The sequence below is a fragment of the Calonectris borealis genome, chromosome 10 (genome assembly GCF_964195595.1).
Source record: "Calonectris borealis chromosome 10, bCalBor7.hap1.2, whole genome shotgun sequence".
Taxonomy (NCBI): Eukaryota; Metazoa; Chordata; class Aves; order Procellariiformes; family Procellariidae; genus Calonectris; species Calonectris borealis.
This window is the reverse complement of record NC_134321.1, coordinates 15,796,936-15,814,670: the sequence shown is the minus strand read 5'-3', so window position 1 is coordinate 15,814,670 and position 17,735 is coordinate 15,796,936. Positions and strand designations below refer to the sequence as shown.

General features: G+C 37.0%; 1 protein-coding gene across 1 annotated transcript in view; it reads left to right on the top strand.

The window, feature by feature from the left end:
• CACNA2D3 (calcium voltage-gated channel auxiliary subunit alpha2delta 3) overlaps positions 1 to 17,735 on the top strand; it is a 471,854-nt gene that overhangs the window by 369,152 nt on the left and 84,967 nt on the right. Inside the window, exons 19-27 of the mRNA XM_075159074.1 lie at positions 2,472 to 2,543; positions 2,776 to 2,837; positions 4,734 to 4,801; positions 6,632 to 6,677; positions 6,828 to 6,925; positions 7,732 to 7,825; positions 9,495 to 9,590; positions 10,906 to 11,027; positions 11,604 to 11,684. Of these exons, the coding sequence (XP_075015175.1) occupies positions 2,472 to 2,543; positions 2,776 to 2,837; positions 4,734 to 4,801; positions 6,632 to 6,677; positions 6,828 to 6,925; positions 7,732 to 7,825; positions 9,495 to 9,590; positions 10,906 to 11,027; positions 11,604 to 11,684 (739 nt within the window). The remainder of the gene's footprint in view (positions 1 to 2,471; positions 2,544 to 2,775; positions 2,838 to 4,733; positions 4,802 to 6,631; positions 6,678 to 6,827; positions 6,926 to 7,731; positions 7,826 to 9,494; positions 9,591 to 10,905; positions 11,028 to 11,603; positions 11,685 to 17,735) is intronic.

The window sequence follows — 17,735 nt, the reverse complement described above, 5'->3', positions numbered from 1 at the left end:
CAGTACTTATTTTATGCATTTGAGGAGGGAGATGAAAATGCAGAAGAGCTGAGAAACCAGATTACAAAGCCAAGAAATGTAATCACAGCAAGCAAAAAAAAAGAGGAAAAGTAAAACTCTAAATCCCACATGCAGACTTGATCTTAAACACTACTGAGAGTTTGGAGGCCCTTTTAGTAAATCTATGACTTGCCTGAGGCTTGTGGGAGGAATGGGTCTTAGACAACTGCAGGCACCAATAAGAGAAAAATGAAAACCATGTTAAAGATAAATGGAACTGTTCTGTAAATGTTAGAAAGTAGATGGTTAATTAAGACCAGCTCTCCAAGTCCAAAACCACAAAACTTAAAATGGGAAAATATTTCCAGAATTGCCTATTATGTATTGTTAAAAAAAAAAATCTACAGTAAAATATATGCTTTATTTTATACATGCCTCCAGCTAAAAATTATTCTTTTACACTCACTGACAGAAGAGTAAGACTGTTAATTCAGATCTAGATGCCCCAGAATTAAATTTAAAGAGCTGCAAAGTTTGCAGTTTTTGATAGGTCAGCCATGCTCAACTTGTTCATGAGAATAAAACCAGATATTTCACTGGCAAGTTTGGGCATTCTCTTTTCACTCCATATTGACTCAAAAAGCCTGCAGACTGCATTGATATTACTATCTTCACAATTTTTTGTTAAAATCTGACTGAATTGCCCAGTCAGACATGAGGTACTGCAGAACAGGAGATATTTATTCAGCAAGAACACAATGTCCAAAATTGTGTTCAGACAGATAAGCAATAGAAGAGACATAAAAATGCTCATTTTGTCAATATTATTCTGCATTTTGAATATCCCTGAAGAGGGAGTGTGAATTGATTAGTGATAGTGGAATTTTCCTATTGTAATGAAAATTACAGCTGCAAAAGATTTATAGGTGCCTCTTACCACAAAAAATCCCACAAGTATAGCAATTTCACTTTGTAATTGAAGATATTCTGAAACAACCACCTTAAACTTTCTGCATCTGTGCCATTTAAAAATATAAGCAAAAGAAATAGCTTCTTCCATTCATAAATCTAAGAGCATTCAAATAAAATACTTCCATATATGGATGGTGTAACTGCTAAACAGTAACTTTCTTATTTCTTCCCTAAAGTCCTGAACTGATAAATAGGCAAATTCAAAACACGAAGGCTGAGGATTTCTCAAAACCCATTTCTTGTTATTCTTCAGTTTCAGCCCAGAGACCGTGCTCTCAGACCAGCTGTGCCAGGGTACCGTGTACTCATCGTTAGGCACACACAGGTCATTTTGACTTATGGACCTGGGGGGACAGTTGTTGGGTTTTTTTACTCTTCTTTTCATCATCATGGCATGTTCACCTAAGAGAGAGGCTGCATCAGCTGGTGTCCTCTGGGAGGAAGGCTTTTCTTTCCTAGGGAGCAAATAGGTGTGCTAAGGGAAGGCTTTTTAGAGATGATGGGAAAGGGACTTTGCAGCACAGATTTGGGATTCTGCAGCTCATGTAGAGGCTAGAATAAAGTTACTGAAAAACAGTGTTTGTGGTAATCTAAAAAGTAACAGATTTAACTTGCAGAGCAGCAGGTAAGTCATTGTGTGTAAACACTTTATCATTTATGTTGTGTTTTCCCTTGCTGCGTTGAGTTTTTGGTTTGTATAGTAATGAAACCTGTTTTTGAAGGGGATTTAAAAAGTCTTTTGGACAACTTTGAGAGGGAGAGGTCCAGGCCAATTCTTAAAGCTGTGACTGACCTAGGGCTTCCATTACAGAGATAAAATTTATTACCTTGCAAGGGGCGCCTGGACCCCAATGGACAACCAGAGGGAATCACAGAGCACTGCAGCTGTGTGTTCCCATTGAAACAGGTAACTGATCAAATGGGCTGTCATTCTTTTGCTAGTTCTAATTTTTGATGCAATTAGGATGCAGTTTCTGGTGCTAGTTTAGGATGCAGCCCTGTGTAGAGTATCAAGCAGAAGCAGAATGAATGATGTAGGGTAAGTGGGGTTTTCTCTTTTTTGCTTTGTTATTTTATGTATAATTTTTGATGTATTTAAACACTGAGCCCTGGTCTAACTTCAGCTAAATCCAGCTGGGAACCTAGTCCTTACCTTCCTGCGCAGTAACTGCAGGATAGTAGTCAGTTACACTGTTTATCCCACATAAGATCCAGATTACTACACAAAGAGCTGTTCTACTGTGAAGGATGCTGAGAGCTCCTATCTTATGTACCTCAGCAACTTGCCCAAAGTTGTGCGGTGGGAGTCTTGGCCTATACTGTTAATAATAAAACCTGTAGGGGGGTTGTTCATTCAGTGTGTAGTAGGACTACTAAAAATGAAGAAATGAAGAAAATTAAGTACTGCTTAGGCCAAATGAGTGTACCAGAGAGCTCCGAGTTGAAGGAATTACAGAAAATGCAAATAAAGGAATTGACACACATTTCCTTCATTTCAGCTCCGAAATGCAATGGTGAATCGGAAAACAGGGAAATTCTCCATGGAAGTGAAGAAGACAGTGGATAAAGGGGTACAATGTATAAAATATTATTCCAACTGAGTATAATGCAAACAGTTCATTTTTTTAACAATTTTTAAGATTGCCATAAATATGATTCACTGCAGTATATTTTTTTTGACTCACTGAATGTAAACATTACTTGTAATTTTATCAGTGACTAACCACTTGATCTTTTATACATTTCTTATAGCAAACTAACTTCTTTCCCCCTCCCCTTCTGACTTTCTTGTTCTGAATCTAGAAGCGGGTATTGGTGATGACAAATGACTACTATTATACAGACATCAAGGGTACTCCATTCAGGTAGAGCCGACCATAATAAATGGACATTTCATCAGAATCATTGAATTTGCATTTGTACAGAGCTTGTGAACTCATTAAAAGCTCATCAGCAAAAGTTGACAATTCAGTATCCCTGGACAATGCTGAAAATAGCAAGGAAAAGGAGCCTACCAGCATTCCTTTCAGCTTTTCCAGGGATGGAAAGTTTGTGCAAGCTCACACAGGCAAACTCACGGTGTTTGTCATGGCTTACGTTTCATTAAAAAAATATTCAGTTGAGGTTTACATTGAACGAAAGGCTTTCGCAAGTACTTGGAGAGCTATAAATACTATAATCCATTTAAGTAACTACATATTGAGCCCCATTTTGATTTTTTTTTCCACAACAAAAATGTAATGTAAAATGAGATAGTATTTCACTTCCAATTTGAGGTTTGGATATTTTGTTTCTCTGAACTACCTTCAGAGTATTTGTATAACTAAAACTGAGTAAGTCAGCCATGTTATTTTGGCATGCATCTTACGAGGAGAAAAAAAAAAAGACAGGAAGTCACTTTAAAAATGCTCATATTTGAATTAGAAATAATCCATTAATAAAAGAATACTAACTGTACCTTACGCTTAAAGCAGGAGGCTGATAGTTGCAATACTCAACTGAAATTTTCTTCAATGGAACCATTTCACAGAACCTGAGCTACATTGCCACATAGGGAAAATATAGTCACATTTCTCTGATCTCTAATGCATGTGTTTATTCTTGTTAAAATTCACACATGGGTGGTAAAACTCAGTGGGTTTTTTGGTTTGTTTGGTTTTTTTTTTTCTTGTGGGTTTTTGTTGTTGTTTGGGTTTTGGTTTTTTGTTGTTGTTTTTTTTTTTCTGTGGCACTGTCATTCTTACCCTATTTAGTAAACAGATACAGGGCTACATATACACATGCAGTGTGAGTTCTGATTCTTAGGACAGAAATATAGTAGGAAAACTGTCCTGTCTTTTTCAGCATGGTCTATATCTAGTTTTGATGGGTAGGAGTATAGATTCAGGAAGACAGCAGGGGCAACATTTATTAAAATATACGCTGTAGTGTCAAAGATGTTTACTGTTCAGCCCATTTCCAGATTGAGCTGTTGATTGCAGCATGTGTGCTCTTGGAGTTGGTGCCTTTACATCTACTTAAAGTATCAGCCCATGCATTTTCAGTCTTACTGATTACTGGCAGGTTCCTAGCCTGATATAATCCCCTTGAATGAATGAATGCCAGAAGCTATTCTGTGTATGTGTGCAATAGGAAGAGGCATGGGATCCTTCAGCCAGTTCATTAAACTTGAGTAGTTTAAATGGTAGACTAAAAACCAAACTAAAACTGGGTACATTACTGTTCAGAGTTTATGAAGCTGAAGTCAATGCAAAAAAGCTAAACTAGCTAAAAATATGAATCACAGAAAAATTAGTCCAAGAGGAGTCATGATGGTGTTGTCACATATGAAATTCTTTTCCTCTCAGTAGCTCCATTGATTCCCACGCTTATGTAGTTTCTCAACAGCTTAGTCTGATTTACAAAAAAATCTCTCCTTCATTGTAAGGCCATGGGCATGTTCAAGGCTCAGCTGAAGAAATCTCATGCTGGGTGAACAACAGTGAGCTTAGAGGGGCTCGTTTATGAGTTTGCCAGAGAATAATGGTTTACTGCACCTCTAATCACACATAAATACAGCTGATTGTTGCAGGCACATCGGAAGTGAAACAGCATTGAAGCAGCTACTTGAACAATAAATATGATCCGTGAGGGTTTGGAAACAAACAGTTTTAAAGTTAATCATAGTACACTAGCTGGAAATGCTAGAAATGAAAATAGGTCTGAATGTCTGTTATTGTTTGTCTCACAGATTTCAAGGTCTGCTTTATTTCTCTGCACAGTTTAGGTGTGGCTCTCTCTAGAGGACATGGAAAATATTTCTTCAGAGGGAATGTAACTGTAGAAGAAGGTAAGATACTTACCTTCTCATGTTGCTTACACAGTAGTTTTATTGTTGATTTGGTAGACCTAAAGCTTGTATGTTTGTCTGCAGATTCCATAAGGGAATTAGATTTGGTTTTTTCTTTTTTTTTTTCTTTGAAGATTTTTTACTTCATGGGTTTTTTTTCCTCATTTATATTAAGCATAGTCAGATTGTTTGTGAATCTTCTTTAGATGGGGATCATCTTCCATCTTCCTCTCTCAATGTTCCAGAGAATCACTCAGGGTCCAGTGTTAATTATTCGTGGTGTTTTCTGAATGAAGTAACCACTGAGACCACTGTCATAGCTATGGCTTTTTTATTCACAGACTATATATTATGAAATCTTTCAGAGCTGTGACTACTTTGGGCATTGTCTACAAGGAATTACATTTTGCATTTTTATAACAACAGTAGAAATAACCAGGGGAAGAACTGTTCTTTCCTTATGGTTTTACTTTTTGATAAGTCCACAGTTAAAATGAGTGGAGGAGTCAACTGTGAGTGGTGATAAAGTTGTTTGGCAACAAGATCAAAAACAAAGGTTCCTTAAGATGAAGGAAGAGCAGAAGCATTTCAGAAGAGTGAAGAAAGGGTTGAGAAGTTTTAGCAGTTGCTGAGCAAAAAATGTTTCAATAAAGGAATGCTTTCTGATTTTATGCTTAAGTCTCAATTTCCAATTCTGCTTCTTGTTTTGTCAGTGATGTTAAACAAGATAGTTAATTTCTTCAGGTCTTTGTGCCTCAGCTGTATTTTGGGATGTGAATACGTTCCTGCACCCAGGAGAGATGTAAAAAGAAATGCTTTAAAGTTTGAGTCTCTTGCCCAGCAAATACGTGTCTAGATAGAGAGCACAGCAGGAGACTCGGAGCTGCTTACTCTCCAAACTGTTCCCAACATACCTCTCACCTATTTTCTTTAAGCCAGCCATACATCTCAGCCAGTCTGTCTGATATTTCCTCCTGGATGCATCACCAGAATTGTTAACATAGCCATAACTGACTGTTCCTTTTCTCCCACTCTTACCTTCACTGATTCTCTGTCACCGACACCTCACTGTCCTCCCCAAGGACTATAATTATAGTTCTAGTTTTGACTTCCCTGCTTTCCTTAATCACTGTAGCTCTGTCATTGTTTATTATGTACTCAGGGGGTTTAAACCCAGACCCTGCCTTCTGAACCCTGTTTGCTTATTGTCTATTGATAAGTGTTTTAAGAGTTTTTAAAATTGCCAAAGTACATTTTTATTGTGCTATATAACTAATGATATAGTTCTTATTTACAAGCATTTGCGTGACCTGTTAGTACAATAAACCTATTCTGAACGATCCTGTAAATTGCTGTTTGTGTTCATGGGCTGTGTGCTTCGATTTTGAGGGAGTTGTTCTTTTTAAAGGAATTTTTTTTCTTAAAAGAGAAAGAGAATAACTCATGAAATGAGAAGTATGTATTTTAACATAAAGAACTTTGCTAGCCAAACAGAACAAGGGAGTACGAATAGGAGTCTTTTACCATTGTATTTCTCTTTGCTCAAGTTTTCTTCTAAGCTTCAAATATATCATATGAGTAATTTGTATGAGTTCAACTTATCAGCACAAAAAAAGTTTTTCCTACCTTTTCAGTTTTAGATCTGATTTAGTTGGCTTTTGCCAGTTTGTTAGACCCTAAAGTGTATTTGAACATAGTTTACTGTGATTTATTACATTGTAGTAATAATGCACTTTCCAAGAAGGAAGGGTTTATGTTATGGAGTGTATGTAAATAACCATCTGTTACCCAGACTGCCCCCTAAATAACCCATTATTATTCCTGTTACAGGTTTACATGATTTAGAACACCCTGATGTATCTTTAGCAGATGAATGGTAAGCCTTAAACAAAGCATGAAATTGGTGCCTGTTACCCTTCTTGGTTTCATATTGTTTCTGCTTGCTGAGCCCAATTCTTTGTGTTCAAAGGTAAAGAGAGATCATGCTTATACATAACTTTTTAATGTTTTGATAACGTGTTCACAGGTCCTATTGCAACACTGACTTACATCCTGAACACCGTCAAATGACTCAGTTAGAAGCAATTAAACGCTACCTCACAGGAAAAGAGCCATTGCTCCAATGCAAGTATTTCGTTAAATATGCATGTAGTAGGCCTTCCCCCAGCTAAAAACTGTTGTACTGAACCTTCTACAAAATGCAAAGCTACTTAGTTTAACCAGTGATAAATTGAGATTGAATTGGCTGATGTTACTTTGGAATTTCATCTGGTTTTGAGCTTTTTCCAGGGTATCAGTAAAGATATTGATAATACAAATTTCTGACTTTTACGGTAAACAATATGCCTGAACCAAACATTCGAGCTTCTGTTCAGATGGTGTAGCTATACTATGCAATATTATTGCTCCATCTGGTTTTATAAGTTAAACAGGATTGGTCTGAATCAATCCTTGGATCACACCTCTAAAGAATATGCTGGATGTTTAATGAGTATTTTAGGGAGAATGTGTATGCAATTAGCATTTCTGAACTGCAAAGCAGAATAAAAAAAATTCAGACGGGTAAGTGCGTATTTTGTCTATTTGCAGAAATGCAGAGCTTTTGTGACTGTTCGTAGATCTAATCGTTTCAACCTTATGTCATGTGCAAATGTGAGCACTAGATAATATGTACATGAATGTATTACATGAAGTGGAGAATATTTTTTTGGTTTTGAATCTAAAATTGTTGTTAGTGCAATGAAATGATATATGAAAAACTGCATTGTTGTAAAATACCATGTAATATTGCACAGTGAATGCTTAATAGTGCAGAAAGTTTGAACACATATCATAGATAAAATATAGGACAGTGTAAAAAATTGCTTAGTCATCTAAAAAAATTCTCTCTGTATGCACATATGTTTACTGATTTTAATATATTGTAATAGGTGATAAAGAATTGATCCAGGAAGTTCTGTTTGATGCAGTTGTGAGTGCACCAATTGAAGCTTATTGGACCAGTCTAGCATTAAATAAATCAGAGTAAGCAAGCTTTGTGTCAGTCATTATGTGTCAGTCATGGGTGAATTTTTAATAGCTATATTGGTGAATGCTGGTGGAATACCTAACAAATCTTGATATGTATGAAAATATTATATTAACCATTTGATCCTAAATATCACCAATTTTGAGTTCAGTGTTAAGTGTTTATGTTGCAGTGTACATAACGATGATTAATTGTAAGGTTACCCAATTTTCACAATATAACTAATGAAATTGTATACTAACTACAACTTACAGTTCTGAGTATTTCTAAAAAACGGTTTAGAGTACTTGAAAAATTTAATTCTAAATTTACCAAAATTGTTGATGGAATTGGTAATTTGTCTCAGAACAAATTATAAATAGAAAAACTTGCACTGGTAAAATAAATAATTTCTTTAGTTCTTTTTGTTTGTTTGTTTTTGTTTTGTTTGTTTTCCAGAACTAACTGGGGTCTAGGTTCCTGTTATAGAGAATCTGGTTCTTTTTAGAGTTTATATGTTTTATTTAATTCATTTATGTTATGATGTACTAAAGTGTTAAGTAACAAGATGTTATATATATTAGAGAAAACAGGTGTTAAGATTAGCAGTTTGCATTAAATACTGTGCTTGAAGGGCAATTCTGGAGATTATCCTGATTAGATATTGCTAAATTTGAGCCATTTTTTAAAAGTTGAATGAGGAAATGCTGTAAGGGACATACTCATACTGAATGAGTAAAATCAATGTGATAAGATCTGATTCATTAAAGAATTATCCAGTATCCTCTTAGAAGATAAAGATAAGAAATTGTTGCACACTAATATACTGTAGACATTGATGAATTTATACAGAGGCATAAGTTTTCTTGGAATCCTCCTACACAATGAAGTAACAGATCCAGTAAACACAAGGAAGACAGCTGTGGAGAGACACTAGCAGGAGACTTTTGATCCCCTTTCATATTCTGACTAATGAGACAGGCCATTTATTAAAGAATGAAGTATGAGACAGCAAGATGGCTGACTGTGGTCCCTGGTTTTGTGGTAATATGACTGAAGTTCTTGCAGCCATACGAGAACTAGTTTTAAAGTAGCTAGCTTGGTACTGATAATAATGCAGCAACAGAGTTCAGCCTGAGCTACCTGCCACATTTTTTTCCTAAGGTCTAGAGGCTAAAGCCTATCCTGATGGCAGCTGCGTTTGACTCTGAGCTAGCTGTTTCAAATCTAGCTTAGTTTTTGCTTGCTTGAGCAACAGTCACACCTGTGACTTGAAGCATAGATGTACCGCAGAAGTGTTGAATGGACTGGGAGCAAGATCTGGAATTCCTGCCTATCTTGAATCACTGGGTGCCAGTGGTTATTAAATAGTTGGTATATAGCTATGCCACACCTTTTTATTCTATGGCTTCCATATAATCCCTCCCCACAAATCCTACCAAATTTACTGTCTTTGACTTTTTAGAGACTCTTGGTCTAAATAGCATTTCTACATTGTATGTTTTCCAAAACCCACATGACTTTAACTTAAAAAACAGCATTTAAAAAATAAATAAATAAGGGAACTGTACTTAAAATAATCTTTCTCAAAAATGTGTACACTTGTACTTTCTGTGACCAGTAACATAGCTTTATCTGTTTGCTGTCTGGAAGCATTATCTTTGCTTGTGTTCTGCTCTATTTCAGAAACTCTGACAAGGGAGTGGAAGTTGCCTTCCTTGGAACACGGACTGGACTATCTCGTATCAACCTGTTTGTGGGTCCGGAACAGCTTACTAATCAGTAAGTAACAAAGCTATGCTTGGCAGCCGTATGAGAAAAGAAGAAACAAAATGTTTATTTTTAGGAAGCTCATCTACTGTTACTTCCAGGGTTTTATGCTGGTGCGCTGAAATACATAGAACAAGTTAGAAAGATTTTATAGGATCCCTTAGATTCTTTCTTCAACTGGAACATTTGGAACAATGAGCTATTTTACACCTGTGGCCCATACATTTACTTTACCTCCACTCCCTTGGAGTTAGCCTCACATCTTTATTCTTCACAGCAGAATTATGAATATGCTACATCTGCAGATGATGATTGTTTTTTTTACTCTCCCATCTAAAAACAAGTATGTGTAGGCTTTTTCAGGGATTTTGCATCAATGTTGTGGAAAATTTTTTGGTGTTGAAATAAAGCCAAGTGACAGAAGTGGACTGGGTGAAAGAGTAATCAGGAGATCTCATCATTCAAGAGTTTCTTATTTTGCTTGGAGAAGATGTAATCTAGTGGAGGTACAGGTTTCTTAAAATGGAGAGCTATAAAATAAGGTCCCATAATTAATGACATTTTCAGGCAGCAGTTTGATAGTGTCAGGCAAATCAATATGCATTTTGCATGTAAAAGAAAATCTGCACTTGATGTTTATGATAAACTAAGTTTATTGAATATAAAATTATATGGTGCTTATCTGACCACAAAATATTGTTGTAGTGTGAGTAGCCTGACAGGTGAAATCAATAGCACTGCAATTTGTTACTGTCAAACAGCAAACCAGAACAAATGCGTGGAGACCATACTTGCCCTTTTCACTGACACAAACTTTCCTCTGTCAACATTCCCTGAGATTATTGAAGAATAAAGTATGTAGTTGTCCACTACTGCCCCTTACATATTATTTGGAAAGTAGGCTGTTAAATTACTTTTTTTCGTTACTTAAGAGTGAATGCCAGTGGCAACAAACTGCCAAATCTCCAGTGCCTTTTCCACTGTGTACAGTTCACAGTTCTTGCATTGTGCTGAGAGAAAAAGGCTTTTTAGACTAAGCATTTTTATTTGAACACATCAGTACAAATGTTTTTAGTGGTACTTAGAGGCACTATGTTTTTAGTACATTTTCCATCCTCCACAACAAAAGCAATTGCAAATGTGTCACAAATAATTATTAGGGGCTAAAGTTAACCCTTTTGTTGAACAAATGGTATTAGAAAGTTTGTCCAAAACCATTTTCTTTCCCGAAAGATTGCATTTTGTTTTTTCTTGTCTTTCAAAGCTAGAAGCTATCATGTGCCATGCAACAAAAACCAAGTTTTTTCTTTCTCTCTTCTTTCTCAAGAGATTTCCTGACAGCTGAAGATAAGGAGAACATTTTTAATGCTGACCATTTTCCACTCTGGTACAGAAGAGCTGCTGAGCAAATACCTGGGAGCTTTGTCTATTCAATCCCATTTAGTACAGGTCTATAACTTTGTCATTCTCTAAATGCTGAGCCATATATGATGCTGAAAGGATTCCAAGTATGTCAGTATCGAGTGGGCTCTGTAGCTAATCTCAAATGTTAATCTAAAATATGCATTGAAATTTCCAGCTAATTTACTGGTCCTTTGACCAGATGCATCTTTTACAGAGCTCCAAGTGAAACCCCAAGATGTGGTGTAACAGTTTTCATTTAATATTTGCACAGGTTGAACTTACAGCCTAGTATTTTAAGCAAGACAAGTCCAACAGAGCAAGTGTCCACATTAATGAGAAACCCTATCAGTTGTCACCTTTGTTGCCACTTTTATCAGAGAAGGCAAAAATCAATTATTCATTTCAGTGTTTTAAGCTTGTTGTTGAGATGCTGGGGAATTTTGAAATGGTGGTGCCTGTATGTTCTGTATATACATAGAACATGATGTTGGCTGGCTTATTTTCTGAGCACTAAATCCACACGGACTGTTATTTCAAACCAGGGGAAAAAAGCTCAATTTCCTCATTCTGCAATATGTTGTTTCAATTTGATTTTTTTTCTTTTCTTAATACACCCTGCAGAAACCGCAAACAAAAGCAATGTAGTGACAGCCAGTACTGCTATTCAACTTTTGGATGACAGAAAATCTCCAGTTGTTGCAGGTAAAGTTGTTGTAATTTATTTGTTTTGTTCATTTTTTTAAAGCAGTTTATAAGTTCCTCACTTTCTCTTTTGGGTTAGCAGGAATTTAATGTAGGAATATCATCTCTTAAGAAGAGAGGAAGACGGAAAAATGCAGTTGCACCTATAAAATATAATTGAATGACTTACTGTAGAGAACACAAAATGCCTCCTCTCCCTAAGAACTTGATCCTTTATTAATTGACTATCTAAGCTCCCTGCGAACTATGGAGTTTGACTTAATGGAAATAACCACTATCAGTGAAGTATTTTTAGTAGGCATAATTCTATATCATCATAAGTCAGAATATATTATGTTAAGGAAAAGGAAATATAGAAAGGACTATCTGATGTGTAAAGGTTCCAGTCTTCAGGTTTGAAAATCCTGTCCTATTGTATCCTATAACAAATGATACAAAGTGGTCATTTTATCTAGATTATCAGAGATGAGATTTGATCAGAGCATATAAATTGAATAACAAAGCTTTACAGTCTATCAGCCAAGAGTATAACAGTACCTAAAGACTAAAAGGTGAAGTTTGACAACTACAGATTAGAGATAAAACATACAAATTTAAAAATGAGAGTAATTAATTTTTAAATCGTTGGACCTTCCTCGCTCAAGTTCAGATGCTTTTCTGAACAGTTTTCTCTAGTTCCCAGTGGTTACTGACTTTGAAGAAGGAATTATTTTAGAGAAGTCTTATGGTTTATTATGCCAGAAACCAAGCTCTCTTATTTCAGGGAAGATTAGGTACCTACCACACAATGCAAGAACCATCCTATTTTTCTCATATTTAAAATATGATTTAAAATGCAGTAAGATACAGTGAATACAATCCTGAAAGAGCCAGAATATGCTAAATAATTGGGAAATCTCTAATCCGTTTCCTCAAACACAGAATATCTCCACTGATAATAATAGATTTTATAAGGTCAATAGGAAAGCACCCTTCTGACTCCAGTTTGTGTGAATACATTCTTCACAACTTATTGAACTCTTCCATAATATAACAGGAAATCATAATTATGACTTCATACTCCTGTTAAAGCATAAAACAGCATTTATAAACTAATGTCAATGCAGATATCTGCAAATTGCTGAAGATGTAATTAAGAGTTTTCACTGTACAATGAAGAAGGTTGACATGTTATTTCTAGAATGCTCCATCATTTGGAGTTAGCAAAAGGCTCATCGTGCAGTTTACCATCATCTGTAAAATGTGTAGGGTTAACAGGCATCCTAAAATTTATTCTTTCCTCAGTAATGTTTGCAAATTAGTGTTGACTTCGAGGAGGTAGCGCACATAACCAACTCCAATACTATATCAACAAGCTTTGGGTTTTTTTTTTTGTAGTAATTGTAAAAGAGAGAGGCAGATGTTTCTTCCATTTCCCCAATAATTATGTTTAATATTGAACATTCAAAATTACTTGGGTCCTATACTTTCTATCTAAAATAAAGACAGGGTCTTCAAAGCTTTTTAATACCAAAGCATTTCCATAATATCTGTAAATGCCTAATGCCATGAAAAATATGAGCAGTGTATTTACATTCTGAAGCACATCAGTGGTTTTTCACTTTTATTTCTGTAAACTTTAGAAACTGTGCAATAAATTTTTGTTTTAGCATGAAGCATTTTTAAGAATTTGCTTTGAGTAATTTTTCCCTTCCCTCTTGTATGGTTGCATGCTTTCAGTTTTTTGGGGGCGAGGGTGGGTGTACAGGTCTTTGGACCTGTACAAACCATTTTCTGTGAAAGTATCACTCAGCCAGCTACAGCTATTCAGAGATGAACAAGTATATGCGTTATTCTTGTCCTCTTTAAGTTAGAGATCATAGATGTGACTTGTCAGTCCTACTTTTTCCATCAGAAAACTTTCAACAAAGTACCCAGCATCTATTTCAATTTTCAGGTTTTATTATAAGGTTGACAATATTCTGTTTTAAGCAAAATGGATTTGAAGGCAGAAACTGGAGCAGTGGTAAATGAGAGAAGTTTGAAGTTTTTATTAGCCAGACTTGGGAGACTAAAGTAGGATTATGGGTAACATTTTCAAATACCTACATCGAAGTTCAAATTTGGCCAAAACATCTCATTTTAATCTGTGTGAAGTAAGTATTCCTCAACCCCATTTGGTCGAGTGGATTACAGAAAGCAGCAGGATGGGATACACATTTCATGTAAAATCACTCTGTTCCCTAGAGGGATTTGACTGAAAATAAAGCTGTGCCAGAATGTTGTTTATTACAGATCACTAGAAGAGTTTAAAACTGGCAGAGAGAAACTAGAACGTTATTATAAAATGGAAACCTGAGTTAGACCTGCCCACAAGGGGAAAAAAAGGAACAAACCCAACTCTTACTACAAAATCTGCAGTCTCTTCTATTTTCTTTGTAATTTTTTTTTTATCCTGTTTTTGTAGAAAAACATCACTTATGACAGACTTCATATGCAAATCTACACTAAGGCTTATTGCAAGTAGGGAAGACTCGGCTCTTTAATATAGGCAGAAAATCCTAAAATCAATGAGTCTTCAGACTGTTACTACAGGGAACTTGAGTGTCGCTGCTGCTGTTTCACCATCTGTACCTTCCAATACCAGTTCACTGTCAGAATGTGTTTGCTTATTGGCAAAAAACACATAATTTGTTTTTTAAAATCCCTCCTGCCTCTTTCAACTGAGATTGTGATTTTTTTTTTTTTATTTAAATGAATGCAAATTTCTATAGAAAGTGTGGAAGAAGGAGGTAAGTCTTTAATACATAAGTGTAGTAGCATCATATTTATTACTGTTTATACAGAGTTCAATTTATTTGCAGGAGAGAAAGGGACAATAGTACTGAATGCAGATTTTTTTTAGATTTAAACACAGTTATGCTCAAAATTGCTTTGTCTTAGTGTTCTCTATGACCATGTCTCCTATATCAGGTTTACACTGAAGTTTCTTCAGACTGTCCATATTACAATGTGAAGGATTCCAAAGATGGTGGAATTTTATTTTTTATTCTTCTCAACATGATCTAAAAATTGTAGAATCACCCTAGTCTTGAAATTCCATGAGATTTATGTAAGATCAGTATTCCTTTCAGTGACCAAGATGAAGCCAGTCAATATAGGATATTTGAATTTAGGTAGTAATCTAGCTATTAAAAATGAGGCAAATTAAGACTGAATTATCTCTTCTGATACTCATGTGAAAAGCAGTACATTTCACGCTAACTGTTGATAGAATTCAGCATTACAGTCTTGTATTCCTTGATACTGCATGATGAGTGAACTCATTTTAGGTCCTTTATTTGAATCTCTACTTCCAAATGGTGAATATATGGGCTTCTAGATAAGTACAGCGTAGGATTTCATAGAATCATAAAATGGTTTGGGTTGGAAGGGACCTTAAAGATCCTTTAGTTCCGACCCCCCTGCCATGGGCAGGGACACCTTCCACTAGACCACATTGCTCAAAGACCCATCCAACTGGCCTTGAACGCTTCCAGGGACGGGGCATCCACAACTTCTCTGGACAACCTGTTCCAGTGCCTCACCACTGTCATAGAAGAATTTCCTCCTTATATCTAATCTATATCTATCCTCTTTCAGCTTAAAGCCATTACCCCTTGTCCTATCACTACATGCCCTTGTAAAAAGTCCCTCTCCAGCTTTCTTGTAGGCCCCCTTCGGGTACTGGAAGGCTGCTATAAGGTCTCCCCGGAGCCTTCTCTTCTCCAGGCTGAACAACCCCAACTCTCTCAGCCCATCGTCATAGGAGAGGTGCTCCAGCCTTCTGATCATCTTCATGGCCCTCCTCTGGACCCACTCCAACAGGTCCATGTCCTTCTTACATTGAGGGCCCCAGAGCTGAATGCAGTACTTCAGATGGGATCTCACAAGAGCGGAGTACAGGGGAGAATCACCTCCCTTGACCTGCTGGCCATGCTTCTTTTGATGCAGCCCAGGATACGTTTGGCTTTCTGGGCTGCAAGCGCACATTGCCAGGTCACGTTGAGCTCTCAACCAATACCTCCAAGTCCTTCCCCTCAGGACTGCTCTCAATCCATTCTCCGCCCAGCCTGTATCTGTGCTTGTGGTTGCCCCGACCCATGTGCAGGACCTTATACTTGGCCTTGTTGAACTTCATGAGGTTTGCATGGGCCCACCTCTCAAGCCTGTCAAGGTCCTTCTGGAGGGCATCCCTTCCCTCCAGCGTGTCGACCGTACCACACAGCTTGGTGTCGTTGGTAAACTTGCTGAGGGTGCACTCAATCCCACTGTCCATGTCACCAACAAAGATGTTAAACAGCGCTGGTCCCAATACCGACTCCTGAGAAAGCCATGTTGGCTGTCACCAATCACCTCCTTATTTTCCATGTGCCTTAGCATAGTTTCCAGGAGGATCTGCTCCATGACCTTGCCGGGCGCAGAGGTGAGACTGACTGCCTGTAGTTCCCTGGGTCTTCCTTTTTTCCTTTTTTAAAAATAAGGGTTATGTTTCCCCTTTTCCAGTCAGTAGGAACTTCACCAGACTGCCACGACTTCTCAAATATGATGGATAGTGGCTTAGCAACTTCATCCGCCTGAGCTCCCTCAGGGCTCACGGATGCATCTCATCAGGTCGCATGGACTTGTGCACCTTCAGGTTCCTTAGATGGTCTTGAACCTGATCTTCTCCTACAGTGGGCGGTTCTTCATTCTCCCAGTCCCGGCCGTTGCCTTCTGTGGCTTGGGCGGTGTGGCTTGAGCACTTGCTGGTGAAGACTGAGGCAATAAAGTTGTCGAGTACCTCAGCCTTCTCCATATCCTGGGTAACCAGGTCTCCCATTTCCTTCCAGAGAGGGCCCACACTTTCCCTAGTCTTCCTTTTACCCCGATGTACCTATAGAAGCATTTTTTGTTGCATTTGTATATGTTATGTACATGTTTCTTTTTATTTCCAGCTTTTTGGGGAAAGGTGATGGTTTCATCATTATGATTTTGTTTAAAATAAATTTTTAAGGATACTGCTTACCTAGACAGTTCTGGACAAGAAATGGGGACAGAAGCAAGCAAATGAAAGTCATTACGGAGTAAAGCAGGCTCTAAAAAATGAAAAAAGTTTCTCTCTTGAGATTTTGAGACAGTTGAGAGAGTGCATGAACCTTCATATATGTACTTTCATATAGATGCATTTTATCTCAAAAGCTACAGTGCAATATAGGACCTTAAAAGCCCTTTGTGTTGAAAGAGACCATCGCTTTTCACATAAAACATGAAAATTAGCCCCTTGGGATGTGTAATTAAAGATAACAGAACTGACATAATCTTGCTAGGGCAAAAATTTATTAAAGAACACTGAAGAAAATGTCTGATGAAAATTGTCAAGAGCTTTTAACTTTTCTTCCTAGAACAAGCAGAACCTGGAATTGAAAAAGTCCATAGCAGTGCTTAGTAAAAAGCTCTGGACACCTAGTCGGAAGAATGAAGGATTAAATCATACACAGGCACAGTCTTTAGTCTCATAGTCATTTGAAATTTAGAGTTTGAAGGAGATGAGGAGAAATAGTCCATTTTTGTTTAATACAAGGCTGCTTAAAAATTCTGAAATTAAGTACAAATTTTCCTTCAGTCTTCTGTGCTTATTTTTGTGCAGACTAGTTATATACATGAATGGTTAAGGTTGGAATTGACCTCTTGCAATCATCTAGTCCAATCCCAGTGTATTAGATCTTGAGCAGAATCTTGAGCTAGAGCAAGTTACCCAGAACTGTGTTCAGTCAGGTCTTGAATGTCTCCATAGATGGAGGGGCTGCACCCTCCCTGGGAAACCTCTTCCAGGGTTTGACCACCCTCACAGTAAAAAAAAAAAAAAGTGTCTTCTCTGTCTTCTGAAATCAGGTCTATGTTGCAAAGAGGTATGCAAATTTGTCACAGAAAGACCATGAAATGTGCCTGCATTTCTAGTATTGCAGGACATAGAACAGCAGTATGATACCATGTGAACATGAGTAATCTTAAAGATTAATAAGATTACTGAGTGTCTATATATCACAGTCT